Below are 19,106 nucleotides of genomic sequence, written 5' to 3'. Positions count from 1 at the left end.
TATGTTAACAAAACTATAACTGAAGTAAAAATACCTTCTGTGCCAAAACCCAGTAACTTTTGTACCTGCAGCTTTGTCCACCTTTGAGAAGTCTTCAATATGTTTTAGAAATAACTAATTGAATTAATGCATACTGTGTTTTCACAGAGTTGTAATATTCATAATACATAATGATGTTAAGAGCACATTCCTAGAGGACAGCCTTACTCTTTTAATGTCTGCTTAGAAACTGAAGAAAGCCATACAGAAAGCTGAATCCAGCTTCAAAAGCATGCAGGCAGAAATTACACTTGTGCATGAATAAAAACTTCTTAAGATTTAATTCTAAAAGGTCTAACAATTCATAGCATCGTTGTATATAAAACTCCCAACATATCCTTGAAATTTTTCCAGTGTAATAAAAAGACAAATGGTTTTCTTCCTTTCTTGTATTTGCAGTATACAAATAAGTATAGTACACTTACTGAAGTATAATGTAAACAGTCCTATTCACTTCAAAAATCAACAAAAAAACAGTTGCATCCTTATATCTCCTCTTCATTTTCAGTATCTGGACTATTTTGTTTGGCTGCCTCTTGATTCAAAGCTCAGGAAGCAAACAATGCTGATAACACTTGCCTCTTTTTCTGATCTTAACTTGTTTTCTGATTTGTAAATACATTTTGGAACACTAAAAACATTCCCAATCAGACACACTATCTGAAGAACAGCTGCTCAACAGCTATTTTCCTATTAAAGTACAAGCAAAGCACCTCCAACAGAAGTGGCTGCTGAATTGTGGATTTTTTGTTTCTTTCCTGAAGACAATGAATGAAAGGTATGATATGCAGGTTAAACAAAAAATTTACACAGCTTGCAGGACAACAAGATAGGTATTCATCTCTTCATCAAGCTACCTGCATATGTTCTATTAGAAATGTGACAAGAAGTTAGGTTAGAAGAGATAATGAACAACAGTTTGAAAAACAGCAGCAAATCAAGGAGTTTGGCATAAAACAAATGCCAAGAAAAAGGTACTGAAGAAAGCAGCAGCAAAGCCTTATACAGATTTGCTCAGCTGAAGTTATGCTAGGCAAGCTTCTCTTGACCATGTTGTTCAAAACAAAAGAGGTTTATGAAATAAAAAATGTACACTTGTCAGACCCTATTGCCCAATCCAAAACGTAAAGTGCATCTGCAACTTACTACATTTTCCTTGCATTTAGAGATCTGCTACTAAACCGTAAATTTCTAAATTAAATTGTCCAGAAGAAGGAACCCATAGCACAGATATGCAGATTTTTTAAGACCTTCTCCTTCTGGTTCTATATCTTAGGGAACCAGTCCTTCCCTTCCAAATTCTGAATGGCTGTCATTTGTTTGTGGTAAAATCTCACAGAGCAGAGAAATATGTTGCATAGTATTAGCTCCTATTCTAACAAGACAGACACATTAAAAAGAACCACAAATGGTTTACAATATTCAACAGTGATTTTAAGTTTACAAGAACTGATTTATTGAATAGTGTAACATTTCAAATACTGCATTAATTAGATTTTTGGTTTAGGCATTCCTGGCCCTGCCCTTAATTGCTGATGTCTTTTTTACTGGCAATGAGGTAGGCCAGACTGGAGTAAAATATTCCAAACAATTCAGCCTGGGGAGTTTCCCCTGGATTTGAGTTATGACCTTAGTGACTGGGAGTGGGCTATTTATTTTTCTCAGTATATGACCAAAGTATTAAGTAACAAAATCACACAATCATTGAGGTTGGAAGGGACCTCTGGAGGTCATGTAGTTGAACCTCATGCTGAAAGCAAGATCAACACTGAGTTCAAACCAGATTTAATCACAGTAGGTTGGATGGAACCTCAAGCATTCAACTGGTCCAAGAGCCTGTTCAGATCTGTGTCTAGTGAGATCTTGGAAACCTGTGAGGATGGAAATTTCACAATCTCATTGCCTAAAACATCCTAATGCCTACCTGAGTCACAAAAATATGAATTCCTGAGTGGTCAGGCACAATTTATGTTTTGGTAAATCCATGTTAGCTACTCCCAATCCCCTTCTTCATGTACCCAAAACCAGCTGTCAACAGCACTTGTGCTATGATCTTCCCAAGGACCAAAAGGCTGACAAGTCTGGATCCACACTTTCTGGATCTTGTCATTCTTCAGCAATCACAGACTCTCCTCAGTCTCCTGAGTTGATACAGAATTCCCTCATAGCAACAGCCAGCTCTCTCATTACCTAACTAAACCATTCCGCTGTCCTGAACTCTCTTGTCTGTCTTCTTCCATGTCCTGGGGTCTGAAGCTGCTCATTTCTATAAATGACAACCTCACCTCATCTTCTTCCCTGCCTTTTTTATGAGCTGATCTCCACCATTCATGGTAGATATCCAGCCACACGAAGTACCCCAACACGTGGCAGCTGTTTGCATGTCATAGTTCAGCCTGTGCATACAGCACTGTAGCTCCTCCTGTTTGCTTCCCAGATTGCATGGATTTGTACATGCACATTTGACATCAGCAAAAATTTGGGTTGCTTCATGAATGGGAGTCTGGTTTTGGTTCTTTCTTTTACCTCTTCCCACCTCTGAAGTGACTAAATTCACAGTTCTCAAAAATAAATAGATGTTAAACTCATGTGAGAGCACAAGCAACACATACAATAGGAAAAGAGATGGCAATATTTAGTTTCTAAGTACCTGTTTAAAAACTTTGGATTGATTAACAAAGATTATCACAACCTCTAGTTGCCTGTTATCAATGAAGTTTCAGTTGTATAGTATTTTTAACAAAAAAACCCAAACCAAAACATGAACACAAATGCTTTAGAGTCTAGATAAACACCTAGACATTTAAGGACCATTCCTACATGAAAACTGTGTCATGCTATTGTATTTATTTTAACGTGTGAGCTAATGAAAGGAGATACGAGTCAAAGAAAACAAGATTTCTCTATTTTGCTTACTGAAAAGCACTGACATCATTGAACCAGAAGCAAACCTACTTATTCCAGAGGAGGAAAGTCAGATTTCTGGGGGTAGGTAGGAAATCTAATTAATCTGTTAAAAGGAGGATATATTTAATCTGGTCTCTTTCTCTAAGCAAAGAAGTATCTTATATCACCAGAAGTCCAATAATTTTTTTTTTTTGTTTGAGCCAGAAATTATTTTTCCAATAGTGTATCTAACACCCATCCAGTGTCAATATCTTTACCAATTTGCTTTTATATTTTTCCTAGATTACACTCTTTCCCCCCCCCTCACTCTCTCTTTTTTTAAAGTGAGGGTAAAACCACTGGTTCTTATATCTAGATTTTTTTCTTAGGACAACAACTCCCTCTGCAGCACCTCTCTTTAATCTATACAATATCCTGCAGCTTAAAAAAAATAAAGTCAACCAAATAAAGACTCTCCTCCAAAAAAAAAAAAAAAAACAAAAAACAAACAAACAAACAAACAAACAAAAAACCCACTCAAAACCTCATCTTAAAAAAAAAAAGACAGAGATCAGAGTTTTCCCCCAAAGAAACTAAGATTAGGACATAATAAAAACACCAAAAAGCCTCCTGTTGCTAGAAACTGAGAGGGAGAAGAGGATTCTAATTTGGACACAAACATAACTTCCTCTGACTCTAGAAACTTAGGCCATACATACATCACCCTTTTCAATAGTCCCTTGGTTCCTTTCTACAAGCCAGCTGGCAGGGATGCAGAAACAAGCTCATGCTTTCCTTGTCATATAATAAAAAAATAAAATTTAAATAGACTTTTAAAGGCTGTAGCACTAGGACTGAATGTGACAGAAAGCTTTAGCTGTATTTTAACTTTGCTTGAAACTTCTTGATATTTTACACTATCCCACAAATTGGTTAATCCAGGTGAGAAAAAGCAAGATAAAGACACTTTTTTTTTCTGAGCAGTTTCTTTCTTCAGTGGGGCACAATTATTGCTGGCTAAGTCTTTTTAAAAAGTGAAAGCAAATCCTGCTGGAATATGGCCTTTCTTGCATGTGGATTTATTAAGCATAATGTACAGGTTTGTAAAAGACTGGAGGTCACATAAAGAAACCCAAAGTAGGGTAGCACTCATTAAAAGTACAAAATACAAAAAAAATAATTAAAAAAAAGTTTCTTCTTCAAAAAATGCCATTCCGTTTCTATTGTCCAATGGAAGATTCATCGGCCATGGCAGTGACCGGTCACCTATAATTTAATTGGTGGTGACAGATTAGGAATGTGTTGAAAGTTTATGAAATACTGCCGTAGGAATTGCAACATGTCTCAATGAGCTGCTATTTTTAGTTAATAAATACTCAGTTCTCAAAAGAATGCGCAAGTAAAGACATAAACTTGACGTAAGAAGGGGGTCAAGTGCCACTAAGCCTACATCCATGTGAGATCTATCTCCTGAAAATATTATGTGAAATATGAGATATCTTTAGACTTCTCCTGTAGTCTTTGTTACAGGATAGCTACAATATCCTCCTTCTCCTTGTATGAGATGTCTGCTGGATTTTTGGCTGAATACCATAAAAGCCCTGAACAAATTTTCTTCAGTTCATATTTTTAGCAAAAAAGGACATCTAAAACCTGCTAAATCTATTTTAAAACGGTAACACTGAATGTGGTAAACTGATACATGTCTAGAATTAATCTTTATAAGCTATGGGTCCAAGTTTTATTCACTGAAGCAGCTTCTCACCACTCCAACTGGATGCAGCTGCTTTCTGGTTGGTCACCAGGGATTCTGTACAGGTAGCAAGTTCCCAGGTGGCAGAGTTATGATCACACTCCACAGTTCTCTTCTTGTGATCAAAATTACTTTTGTCTCTTTTTACAGGAGGAAAGTTGCCCAAATGAAGCAAATACAATGTAAGTGATAATACTGAAAAAAAAATAAATCTGATAAGCACTGGAAGACTGGAGAAGGGAGGAAGGAGAGAAAGATCTCCTTAGAAAGCAGATAGTTTCACCATAATCTAGTACAGACTTTCTTCTGTTCAAGCTGAAGTGTTTAGCACAACTCACTATTAAAAAGCATCCACAAAAATTGCAACTGTGACATAGAAAGCATGAGATTAAGCATTCCTTGATGGAAATAACCATCAAGGGTCTTCTTACTTACAAAAGTAAACAATCACAAAAATTACACTACTGTAGAACTGTAATAATATATTCTTAGTAGTTTTAAATAGTAGTTATTAAATAGTATAAGGAGTCATTCTGGTGGACAGTGACACAATAGTAGGCAACAAAATGAAACACTGCCTGAAATAATGGTTTAGTTCACGAAGATGGAAATGGATATCCCCTTTTCCTCCTTTATCGCTAACAAGAAGGCTCTGCAATCATGAAAATTACTTTTCTAATAATAGTTTGAATATAAAGGAGGCCCAAAATATTTTTCACTACTTGTTGCTTCTAAGCTCAACCTCTGTTTTCCCTTCTTAGCTTCCCTGAAGTTATCTAGCTTTATTTCAAACTCTGAACAGAACAGCGGAAATTTGCTTTTCAATGACACACTCACTTCATTATAAGTGAGTGTGACTATATCCTCAGCACTTTGAAAACCTGGCACAGGAACTTGGATTGTTCTCACTACATAAAAAGGAAATACATTAAGTGCAGCTGAATATATAAAATATTGAAATACAGGACGAAACTGAAAATTGCTCTCAATCTTGTATCAAAATATCTTGGATTATTTTAAAGCATTAATCAGACTTGCACTTTCATATTTTAAGTTAAATTTCACTATGGCATTTATTTCTGGAAAGGAATGATGATCATCCTAATTATTTGCTTGAGGATGCTTAAATTTTTAATACATATCCACCCAAAATACTGTCTGTCTAGCAATACATTAAAAGTGTAGGTTTATTTTTAAGGAAGTGCATAAGACTAGGAAAGTCTGTTTTGTCTCAGCTCCTTCAGGTTTAAAAACAGATGTTATAGTTTTTATTAGTATCAGTTTTCTTTAAATGATAAAACTTTAGCCAAGAAAAGTAAAAAAGAGTTCTCAGTAGCTTCAGTACATGATTATTTTAAGTGTCATATGCTGTTCTGGAACTTTTAAGCCTTTAATAAGGAAAACAATTATCCAAGTCTCAGCAGCAAAACTTTTTTAAAAACAGTAACAGTGAAGCAACAAAGTAGTAAGCATCACTATGGTTGTCTATAAGAAGAACAGAAAATAGTCACTATAGGAATATGTAACAGAAATCTGCAGGGAAAAAAAATGGGACAGCCATCTAGTTATGTTGATATAAAATTAAAGCTGATTTAAGACCATCCCTTGTCTCCTCCATCTCCCAAACATTATTTGTCCTTCAACATTTTTTATAATCAGACAGTAGTTTAAAAATCTTGATGATATAAAGATGTTATATTTATACTCTTGTGATCAGTGCAATAACTTTTACCAGTAATACTTGTCCCATTGTCAGAAGCTATAGAAAAATGACCTTTTACAACTCTATTATTTGTTGAAATTAAGATGTATGCATTTTACCTACATACTAAAATTACAGCAGCTTACTCAAAAAAAAAAAAACCAACCCAGAGACTAAATCTTGAAAAGGATAAACAGTAAGGAAGTTTCCAAGTTAACAGAGAATATATGAATAAATTTATCTTTGACATAGGAGTCATATGAGTATTTCTGAGTTATGTACTGACAAGTACTAAGTACTCAGTTAAGTACCAACCAGTTCTGACCAGTATTGTCTAAGACTTTGTTTTTTAATAGTGAATAATGGCCTAGTACACACAATAATTACACTGTGTTAGATGTTACATAGAACGCAAACAGGGATCAAGTGGATCCAGAGACATGGAGCTGCTTTGGTGCTACTCCCCCCATTTTTTTAAAAAAGGGCATGCCAAAAAAGTCAACAAAACATTAACAGTGCAACTACTCGGGTTCTCCTTTTTATGGGTTTCTTAATTTTTGTTAATATACTTTGCACATTTCTATTACCCCCCCACTTATCCAACAAGACAGTATTTCTACAGAAGCTAGATTCTGTGTAAATCTCGATGAGACAAGCTTGGTGGTAAAGAATTCCATTTTATCAGTGTCAAAAGTATTTTGACATTTCACAATTATCACAATTAATTTTTCATATTAAATAGAAAAAAGTAAAAGATGAATAATCCTGAACAAACTGTGAATGCACAAATGGAGATTTGCAGTAGCTGTGATGGACTTGTGACACACTGAACATAAATTCCTCAATACATATAAATTAATCTAGGATACACTAGCATAAAACAGGTCAAGCCAGTCAGAAAGCAGTCAGAACAGGAATCCTGGTACAAAAAGAAAGTATCTTTTCTTAAACATACATTAGAAAAATGAAAGCTGTCTAAGCACAATTTCTTGCATATTTTTGAAATTGGAGAGTCAAAGAAAGGAGGCACATAGTTGTAAAAAAAAAAAAAAATGCTAGGCATGCTATATGGCTGTAACTGAATACTACAGCACAAGGCAAGTTAGGCATTCAAAGCTCTTAAGTAAGAGCAAAAAAGTGTAATAGAGATATATCTGAACACAGCATATTTTAAAAACATAATCAGCATGTTTAGTCTTACATCCACTCTTCCAATTCATCATTCTGAAACAAGACATTAAAATAATTTAAAAAAAAAAACATTAGAGGAATATATAAAGGCAAGGGAGTAGAATGTTTTCCTAATGGAAATCAAAATTTATTTTCTCACATTGTGGAAATACAATTTAAAGATGGCAGCAAAACAAGGGGGAAAACACCACGCTAAAAGATAAACAGCTCTGAAAATATTAATAAAATAGAGACTTTGAATAAAAAGTGTCTGAAAGAAGAGTTTATAGAGTAATATTTAAAAAAAAAAATTAAAAGTGAAGAAATAAATGTGAAGTATATGGCACACACTAGAAAAAGAGGTGGGCAAGGGATTGTTGCCATATCCATAAACAACTTTAAAAGTTCAGCAAAAATGCATTACCATCTGTGAAAGTGTCTTTTCTGAAATCCTCCATTTTCAGTGTTCCATAATTTTAAATGCTACTGTGACCTGTGAAATTTCCAGGACTCTTATTTTTAAATTTAGTTGCAGGTACAGTAGATAATTTTTTTTTTCACACCTATTTGTCATTATTAGCATTCTGTCTCCTCTATGTCTGCACCTAAAACCAACTTAAATATTTTCTTAGAAGATGGTATTTAACAGGATGTAAGTCATATATTAGTTTTGTAAGAAAACATACATTTTCTAGTACTCCAGCCACAAAAAGCACATACCTCTAAGACCAGTTGCCAATCTCCTGCAGAACACGTTTTCTAGAATCATAAATGCACTTTTCTAGAAGGAAAGACCAGGAAGGTAACAATCTTTTATGTGAGAGTCAGAATGCATGGAGCTCTTGTTTGGGGTAGATGATCAGGCAATAACTTATGGGTCAGGACTAGAATCCAACCAGTACAGTGGACACTGCTGCATCTGCCTGCTATAGACTAGATGCTCTATAAGAAGATCATGTAGATGAGGCCTTTTTGGACAAGACGAAACTTCTCATTCACAGGCTCTGATCCTCATGAAGGACATTATCCACTCCAGTATTCGCTGGAGGGACATCACAGGAGAGAAGAAGCAATCCAGGAGATTCCTGAGGCACATTGGTAACAAGTTCCTAACACAGATGACCGAGGAGTAATCGCTGAGGCACTCTGTTGGACCAATATTTTTTCAAAAGTAAGGACTGTGGGGATGTGAAGATCAGTGGCAGCCTGAGTTGGCTGCAGTGGCCATGAGATGGTGGAGTGCAGGGGAGGAGAAGGAGCAGAGAAAAAAGCAGGATCACAACATTGCACTTCAGGGGAGAAGACTTCAGTTTCTTTGGGGATCTGCTTGAAAGAATACCTAGAAAGAAGGTCCAAGAGAGCTGGTTGCTATTCAAGGATTATCTCCTCTAAACTCAAGAACGGTTCACCGTGATTTGCAGGAAATCAGGCAAGGGCAGCAAAGAGGCCTCCATGGACAAACAAGAGCCTCCTCATTAAATTCCAGCATAAAAAAGAAATGTACAGGAAGTGGAAGCAGCAGCAGGTGACCCAGGAGGAAAACAGAGATGCTTTCCAAGCGTGTGGGGATAACACACTTTTTTTATGAAAACCAAAGGCCAATTGGTTTTCAATCTGGCTTGGGACATAAAGGCCTACAAGAAAGGACTCCACAACTGTGTTAACAGCTGAAGGAAACCATGAAAATGCAAACCCACTGCTGAGTGGGGCAGGAACCCTGGTCACATGAAAAATGCCTTGAGACTGGGCTTCAGGAATCCCAGCCCCCGAGATCCAAGGGAAAGTCTGAAGTGATTATTAAATTTTCAGTGGAACACAATCAGGATTGGGAATACTAAAACAAAGTGGACTTAGATGAGTCCCTGGTGCCTTAACAGGATGCAGTCACAAGCACTGAGGGAGCTGGCTTATGTTATTGTGAGGCCATTCTCAATTATCTTTGACATATTTTGATGATCAAGGGAAGTTCCCAAGGACTGGAAGAAAGCAAACATGATGCCTGGCATCAAGAAGGGCAGGACAGAGGATCTGCAAAACTACAGACCTATCTGCCTACACCCAATCCTCAGGAAGGTGATGGAGCAACTGATACTGGAATACATTTTCAGACATATGGAATACAAGAAGGTGTAAGTCAGTATGCACTTACCAAGGGAAAAATCATCCTTAACCAATTTGATAGCCTTCTGTGATAACAGTGGTCAATATTGTTTCTCTCTAATTTAGCATGACACTGTTTCTCACAACAACCTCATAGAGAGGATCATAAAGTAAGGGTTCATAGGGTTCATCATAAATAAATCCACCTTACAGTGAGGTGGCTGAATGCCTCCATCCAGAGGGTTATGAAGTGAAGAAAGTGAAAGAGTGGGAGAAAGAAAAAGAAAGTCCATTGACTTTCTTCAGTGGAACAAAGTCCACCTGGTGCCAAGTGGTGCATGCCACAGAGCAAATACTACCTAACCCCTTCTTTAATTACCTGGATGATGGGGTGAAATGCACCCTCAGCAAGTTACCTTATTTCTTGTTCTTGGAATTATAGAAATGTAAGGCCAACTCTCCTCCAAGAGAAATTTGTTTTCATTCCAGGAAGTTCAGCATGTAGCCATTAGGGCTAATATTTACATAATCAGCCATTTATTTCATTAATATTGAGATTACTATGGCATTGTTTGAATTTAAAGTCAAAAGATCTTAATATATATTATGAAATATTATGAGGCTTAATTCAATTTGGAAAGCAAGCAACTACAAGGAGTGCTGTGGTGGGGCAATGTTTACAACACTTCATTTTAAATACTAAAGGAAAGAACAAAAAGATCAAAAGAATCCATACATATGAAATCAGACACCATCCCACACAGTTACATTTCCTAACATTCCATTTTCAACACTCTGTGAATGCAAGCAAATTTTTACATCTCTTAGGTGCAATTTTTGAGATTCATACTGTAGTCAGTCCTAAATTATAAGTACATAAAAATATGTTTCTACAATTCTACTTAACTTACTAGGAAAATTCTATGATGAATTTAGCATTAATGTAGTTTTAATTCTTATACACCTTTCAAAGTATTTTAAAGTTTTGAAGCATCATCATCTCCAAAACCAAGGATACAGGAAGAAGCAAGTCCACATTCTTGTCATCATTTCATATGAATGTGAGTTATGAAAAAGCCCAAACTAACAGGCAATATTAATCAGAACAAAAATAAAATCATTCCTCAGAATTAGAAGGGAAGAAACTAGCCCAAACTCTCAAGTTTACTTTCTCCTGTCTTTACTGCTCTTAAATTTTTTTCCTCAGAATCTGAAGCTTTATAATTTAAATGTGACATTTATACAGGTACTTAAATGAAAAATCCCCAAAACACCAACAGATACCAAAATAGAAAATGAAATATCATCTATAAACAGCAAAGACTGTACTTAAGTTACCATTTAATTCCATTTAATCCCAGCTAGGTGTTACTGCATGATCTAGTCAAGTTATTATCATTATGTACTGACCTGTCAATGTTTTCTCCAGTATAAGCTTCCTCTCTTGTCTTTCTAAAACATCATTTTTGCAACAGGAATATTGATAAATAAAATAAGCAACTTAAAGTCACTTTTTCAGTACAAATTTAAAAGACATTGCTTGAAGAAAAAGGTGGAACAAAAACAAAGCATTCCAAATGAATACTATTGTGGTTCTTTCAGAAGAACTACAGTTTTGTAGAACAGATGTCAGTTGCCAATGGAAAAAGGAGTCTATTTCATAAAGAAGAATCACACTACACCAACTATTTTGTTCTTTAAAAAGCAGACTCCTTAACTTCCAGAAAAGGTTGATGATGGGGGAAAAAAAAAAAAGTATGTAACAGAAGCTGTAATTTTCCAGCAGCAATACAGTACTGCTTCAAATAAGACTGTGTGGTAAATCAAAGAAATAAGCAGAGGAAAACTATGATGGAGTTCATAGTGCTTCATCAAAAACAGTTGTCTGTAGATAGACCAAACATCAGAAGTCTTATCAGCTAAACAATCTGGCCAAAGAATTCTCTCTTACTCAGAGCAATAGAACTCAGGAGCTATTTTCCTTTCTCAAATTAAATGTTCTCTCTGTGATTTGCAAGTAAGAGAAGAACACCTACTAAACAGGAATATTCAATTTCACTACTGATATTTTTTCATTATATTAAAAACTAGAGCTTGGTATTATTTAAATGCTGCTTTTATTGATTTCTCCAGCACACTGCAATGGTACTGCAGCAAAATTTTATATTTATAGGATTAAAATTGCCAGTAATTCCCACTGTAGTAAAAAATTATTTACCAGCACTAAATGTCTTTGAAACATGCAGCATGTCACATTTAAAAGGCTGAGGTGTTAAGTCAAGATGAATATATACTACTGTGATCAAAAATGAGGAAAAAATAGACACTTTGACAAAAAAAAAAAAAAAAAGAAAAATCAGACATATATTTGCACCTATTTCCTTCTTGTTTAAATAAGCAGGGAATTATATGGATGATACTGAATTTATGCACCTTTGTATAGTAGCAACACTGTGCAGAGGTAATGAAAACTAAAATTACACTTCCCACAACAGTTTTATCTCAGCCACATTTTGTATGCAAAGAAGTTAGAATTACAGCATATTATTCTGTCTCTTGAATACTACAAACACCAAAGCAGAAATGTGGGAATTATAACTCCAATTTTACCAGCTTGAATGAATTCAAGATCTCAAGGAGACCATTGCATTAAATATCCACAGAACTCTATAAAGTTAATAGTAACTTGTTTATTTTATTTATGAACCTACTGCTGCTTTACTACTGCTTTACTGTCTCTTGTTTTTAGTAACATGGAAACAACATTAAGAATGTGAAAATACTACACAGTCTATTCAAACTTGATTTTTTAAAGAACTTTATTTAGACCAAGCACAAGACTTTTTACTTTTCTCTTTTACACGATATAAATGTGGCAGCACTCCATGGTCAGCCATTGGCTTACTTCTAAGACTATACCACTGACTTGGAATTCTGTCCCTCCTGATTAGGTACAGCAACTATCACTCCAATTCTTTCATTTTCAGTACTACAAAATTACGCATAAGGCTTTTTCACACCTACATTGAAGAAGTTTGAGACTAGCTCAGAACACAATTCACTTTATCAGCATGATAAACCAATTCAGAAAACTTCTGCAATATAGTTATGTTCCTACCTTGTCTTTCAAAATATTTTTTTCTAAGTATTAAAAATCTGAAAAAAATGTTTTATTGAAAGAATTACTGGCTTAGTTGACAAAGATTACTGAAAGCTGCTCTGAGACCACTGTAACCTCACAAAAAAAAAAAAAAAAAAAAAAAAAAAAAAAAAAAAAAAAAAAAAGACAGTCTAACCTAACTATCACCTTGCTTTGTTAAAGACCTGACTGACTGGCTCAATTACCTGCAAAAGAGCATCTGAGAATTCCCTGCCACAAGTGGTGGAAGTTAATTAGTAAACATAAAGGTGCATGAAAAAATGCTCAAGTAAAAAGCAATTCAAACCATCTCATGAGGCAGCTGTTTGACAGATGTTCACACACGAAACGTTAACACAGAAATTTAATTTAAGAGCAATTCAGTCAATACATATCCACAGCTTTGAATGATTCAGTGGGAAGTCCCTGAGAGTTCCCAAGCACTGCCAGAGTCATCACTATAGTCTGCTTTTAAGCTTCTAAAGTTAGCAGGACTAATAACCAGCTGTTTCTACTGGAAAAAGAAATGTGAGGGAGATGGACATCTGTACAGTGGAGCTGCCAGATTCCCTCAGTGTGTGGCCACAGGTGTTAACCCAAGTCTTGTGAGAGCCACAAGAGAAAGACAAAAGAAATTGGCATTAAAAGCTGTACTAACAGAAGGCATCCAATATTCAGGTTTCATAAAAGCAATTTTAACTGTTAGCTCTGAGGCATGTGACATACTTTTCTTCTCTGATCTGATCCTGGATAAATCCAGAAGACAATGAGAGGAAGTACATGTGTTTTTCTAAAAAGGTAAAAGTTTATGACCCTTGCATTGCCATTCTCATAAACTTTAGTACCTGACTCAAAGAGACACGATACAGAGACTGATAACTGCCTCAGTCACATTTCCATTACTTAAATATTTCTACTTGAAGACCATTATGAAAGTATATATATATATAAATTAAAAAAAAAAAAAAAATTCTATATGAAGAGTTTAGTATAAACATTAACTTTAGCCAGTATGATACTTCAATAAATCAGAAGGTTTTTTAAGCAAAGCCTATTTTTACTACACAATCACACATGTTACAAATGTTACAAATATAAACAAAACAAAATATTAGATTATATTACCATATATAATGGTAAGTTCTAGGAAGTATTGCAGCCAGGAACTTGATACAAATTATTACAGAAACACTTTAATAAATGCAAAACAAGGAGTAGTTACTTAAAAACCATACACAGCAGGAAAAACAACATCAACAACAACAAATCAATGAAGGTTAATTACCAACAAGAAACATTTGAAACATTTACATCTGAAACATTTACATATTTAGTCTGTTCTGGTATAATGGAAGAAGACTGAAAACTTAAATTTAAAAATATCTGTTTTCTACATGAAACTTCACACAGGTATATCACAAATCAAGTTGACTTTCTGCAATGAAAACAATTTTAATTCAGCTGTATAGCATCTAATTACATTTTACAGAATATTATGCAACACCATCTATTCCAGATTCAAGCTAATGCTTTACAAATAACTGGCCATAGCTACTCTGGAACATGCTCATCATACTATTAAACATTACCTGGAGCTTCTTGTAATGATCTTGATGTGAAATTATTTTTTCCTTTTTCTCTTTCAAGAAATCCACTTCTAGAACACTATGTTTTTCCAGTAAATATTCTAATTCCTAAAAGGTTTATAAAATAAAATATGAAGTTACAAACATTTGCAAATTCTGAAAATACAGGTTCAGCTAACTACTCTAATTTAATTCTTTTAAGACTATGACATTTGCTGTCATAACATCCAGAGAGAAAGAGGGTTGTACAAACAAACTATGATTGCATTGATTAAATTGAGACAATATTTTTTAAAAGTATAAGGTATTTAAAATCAAAGGTATTCCCTGGTAGGTAGGTCCTACAATGAGCCAATAAGAACATTGCATTTGTGTAGGGTGGAGAAAAAGAAATTAAAGGGAAGCCTCATTGCTCTCTGCTGCTTCCTGAGGAGGGAAAGTAGAGAAGGAGGTGATGATCTCTTCTCCCAGGGATCCAGTGCCAGGGTGTGTGACAATGGTTCAAAGCAGCATCAGGGGAGGTTCAGACCTTACATTAAGAAATATTTCTTTTCCAAGAGGGTGGTCAAACACTGGAGCTGGCTTTCTAGAGAGGTGGTTGATGCCCCAAGCCTTTCAGTTTGGACAATGTCCTTAATAATTTGTTTTAATTTTTGGTCAACCCTGAAGTGCTCAGGCAGTGGGACCAGATGATTGCTGTACATCCTTTTCAAGTGAAACTATTTTAATTATTTCCATATTTTTAATAGCTTGCTTTGTCTTTCTGCATTTGAAAAGCAGTATATTAAATGTACTGTTTGCAAAAGTTTTCACTAAAAATCAGAAATCCCATTATATACAGCCCTAACAATCTCTATCTACATCTCCAAAACGAGTATGATTTTAAAATATTCTGTGATCTTGGAGAGATCCAGTCTAGAAGCCCACCCAACATGAACCACTAGAGAGGAAGAAGAATGACACTATTGACAATAAACTTTAAAATTACTTGTTATACAAAGAGCTAAGGATTTTCTGGTTCTTACTGCAGCTGTTGCTCCTACCAAACTCATTTCTAGTATACATAAGCTATTGGCACTCTTTCAGATGCTCAAGAACAATAATTTCTGCAGCCACACAGGAAGCCAACATAGAAACAAATGACCCACCAGATCACTGTACACATACTCAAAGAAAGCCACAACTGAGAGGGTCATGAGGAGGACAGAAAGAGCAGGTCCTTATTTAAGATTCAGTCCTGCTTTTAGACCAAATAATAAAAACAGTTTTGGAGATTCAATGTTTTTGATTCAACTATAAAGACAGAAACTGACTGTGCAACACTCCTTCAGTCCAGAGCCTAGCTCTCTGCTCTTACAGTCTGTATTCATGTTTCCTTTCCAGCTCTCTTCTTCATACTTAATTCCTAGCAAAATCAACACATTCCAGACCCCCTCACTGCTGCCTTTAGTTACTAATCCTCACTTTCATTTCCACCAAGCCATTTCCTCCTCCCTAGTACACCTTGATGGCTAACAAGGAACAGTCTTAAGAACAGAAGAAACTAAAAGTTACTATCCCACACCTTTTTGGTAACTTAGAGACAAAACTACAGACATAGACCTGCCTGGTACACTGCCATATTCAGGTCAGAGGGAATATCAAGAATTTAGTTATCCATGCTATATTTTATGGTTATAAAGACAGTAAAAGGCACATTCAACTTCCATGATCAATAGCCACATGATCCATCCTGAGAACACATGTTTTGTTTTGATTTTCACCTCCAGGAAATTTTTGTTTCCTAAAACTTTAGAAAAATTCACCATAAAACATGACATGAAGAAGACTTAAAAAAAAAATTCACTAAATTCAGCCAATTTCTCTGGAATTTGTCTAATTTCTACAAAAAATATGCATTGCAAATCTCTACCAGCTTCAAGGATATTTAAATCCTACATAGATGCTAAATATTTTAATTTTAAGCTTATGCATACCTTTTTAATTTTCAATTTTTCTTCTTCAGCAGTGCAAAGCTTGATTTCTAGGTTTGCAACAGTTTGTTGAAGGCAGCTCTTCAATTCATTTGCTCCCTGTGTCTCTGCATCAACCAAAGCAATGGCTGATGCAACTGAAGTCTTGTCTCCAATTACATTCAAAGAGGCAACTGGAATATCTGCTTGACTCTAATTCACACAAGAAACAAAGTGGTAAAGGGAATTTAATATTCCAGTCATGTAATTTTTCATTTTCTTATGACACTAGAGAATTTAAGAACTGTAAATACTCATGTTACTTTTTTGAAACCATACTTCTTTGAATTTGACCACTCATAGCTCCTATGTAGAATGTGCTGGCCAAAAAAGAAAGTTCCAACAATGGAACAGTAGTTTGTCATTCTCAATGGATTCACATCAATCCTCCCATCTCCTCAACTGCTTTTCAAGAATAGGTTAGAAGAAATCCTTAAAAAGGAGGATGGCACAGATACCTCAGTTGCCAATGAGGAAAAATACTCAAAAAGCATTGAAGAAATGAAACTGAATTGTCTGTCTCTCAACCTCAGGTTTAAAAGGACATAAACTTTTCTTGGACCAGTCACTCCATGCTTTCACCCAAAGCAGACTGCAAACAGTAGCCATGGAAAGGGAACACTAATTTTGTATGCTAAAATAAATATCTCATCTTGAGGCTAGACCAGCAGAATAAGAGTCATTGGAACCTGTCTACAAAATTTAGTAGATGTTATTTCAGTGAACTGTAGAAGTATAAGAACTGAAACAGAGGCTTCTTAGAATACACAATCCAAAAAAGATGAAACACTAATAAGGTCATATTTTCAAGGAAAGCAAAAACTAAATTAGGTGAGGTTTAAAATATTTTGTGGTATAATTAACAAAAACAACAGCTTTTTTTTCTCTCTTAAAAAAAACAAAAACACAAAACAAAAACGCAAAACACAAAAAAAGGCAAAATTTTGTTTATACTACAGCAAAGGAACTTCAAAGCAAAAAAATTGGTAAATTTATTTCAGCTGCCACTTCAACAACAACAATTTGAAAGTGAAGAGCACTTGAGACTTGGGGAGGGGTGGTGAAAGGAACATCTCAATATGTTTATTATGAGATGTTTGACTGATCAGATTTAGCCCATTCCCTTAACACCTTTTATTCAAAACAGACACAAATAAATATTTACTTTTTATAAAACTCTCTCAAAGGATATCTCTAAACAAAAATGGCTGATATCTTTACTGTATATGGATACATAAGATTCAGTAGACAAAACATCCAGAAAGAAAACTGCTGTTTACGCTCTGAACTCCCCTTCCGTAAGAAGCAAAGTTAGATGTGCTAAACCTACTTCTGAGTCCTACTCAAGATTAGAGTCTGGCATTGACAAAAACCGTGATGTTGGAAAACCTGAAATGTTGAAGTTTTTTTAACATGAAACCTCAAGAGGTTCTGAAGATGAAATTCTAGAAGAATAAAGTTCTAATATCCTCCTCTAACAGGTGTAAGGATATTATTATAGCTTTATGCCCATTGTTTTCCTTTAGTTTTTCCCAGAAGCGCAAAGTTTGATCTCCACTTCAAAATCATGGTACAGGATTTCCTCTCAACTCCCTTTCTGCCTCTAGTAACACTTGCTAATGTTGTATTTTAGTTTGTATTATTTCCTACATTAAAAAGAGAGTTTATGGAACCGTGGGTCTATCAGCTGACAGAAACAAGATGAGAAAGACTGAAACATGGCCTACAACTAGAATTTTCACACACTCGTATTCAGAAGTAAAAAAGTCTATTTCTTAGTAAGATACCTAAGCAAATGACATGTTATTTTCAAAAAATACACCTAAGACTTAGTAGTCTGGAATATCCAAAGTGCTTTGTCCAATGAACACACAAACTAAAGTTACTGGTCTTGCTCAAACAAGAAAAGATGCAGGTTATTCACATTTTACTGTTAGAAAAATAGAAAAGGGTAAGATCTGTTGCATCTGAAGAAAAGCACATTTTGATCATTCTGCCAGTAACATAAATCTACTTATCAAAACATTGTCAGAAAGGGAGATGAAGGGTTTTGAACACAGAAAACAACTCTGTCTGGCATCAGTCAATGCCAAGTCAAAAAAAGAAAACACTCCCCCCTCTCAATAAAAAAAATCTGTAACTTCTGGATTTCTAAGAAAAATTCTTCAGTATCATTTGCATCTGGGCACACCTCTTCCTCCCTTTTTATAGGCTTTCCCCAGAACATCAGGCTGGGAATATAAACCATTAACTAATTCATTATTTAAGACTGTACTATCAGAACTGTACTACCCACAGTCTTTATGGAAATGTGAACATAGAGATGCTGCTCAAAGGAAAACCAGTAAGAGACAATTTAATCAAAACAAGTGTTTTGTATAAGTTGTTTAAATAGCTCTAGAAAAATGTTTTTATATGGTGAGATTGGCAAATCTACCATAACTATGAAATCCAGCTTTCACAATAAGTAGCCTTGGACTTGATCAGGCTACCCTGAAGAAAAATAAACCAAGAGCTGAATATAAGAGGGATGCAAACTTACACGAACTATTGATTGGTTCAGAGAAAGACAAGAACACTTTAAAGTATATACTACTGTGCATCCTGAAACCAGGACCTTTACCATCAATAAAACTGTTCGAATAGGTGGTGGCTCTGTAATCTATGTCAATGAAAATTCACTTGAGAGGGTAAATCTATTTCATTCTTGTACATAGCA

General features: G+C 35.1%; 1 protein-coding gene across 6 annotated transcripts in view; it reads right to left on the bottom strand.

Annotated features, from left to right (window-relative positions):
* Positions 1-19,106, bottom strand: part of CCDC91 (coiled-coil domain containing 91) — a 107,728-nt gene that overhangs the window by 65,000 nt on the left and 23,622 nt on the right. For all 6 annotated transcript variants that reach the window (XM_071733396.1, XM_071733395.1, XM_071733398.1 and 3 more), the window contains exons 5-6: positions 16,352-16,540; positions 14,379-14,483 (exon numbers count right to left, since the gene is read on the bottom strand). In XM_071733396.1, coding sequence (XP_071589497.1) covers positions 14,379-14,483; positions 16,352-16,540 — 294 coding nt within the window. The remainder of the gene's footprint in view (positions 1-14,378; positions 14,484-16,351; positions 16,541-19,106) is intronic.

Source organism: Heliangelus exortis, chromosome 1 (assembly GCF_036169615.1).
Source record: "Heliangelus exortis chromosome 1, bHelExo1.hap1, whole genome shotgun sequence".
Classification (NCBI taxonomy): Eukaryota; Metazoa; Chordata; class Aves; order Apodiformes; family Trochilidae; genus Heliangelus; species Heliangelus exortis.
Note: the sequence above shows the minus strand (reverse complement) of the source record. Positions and strands in the feature narration are given on the sequence as shown.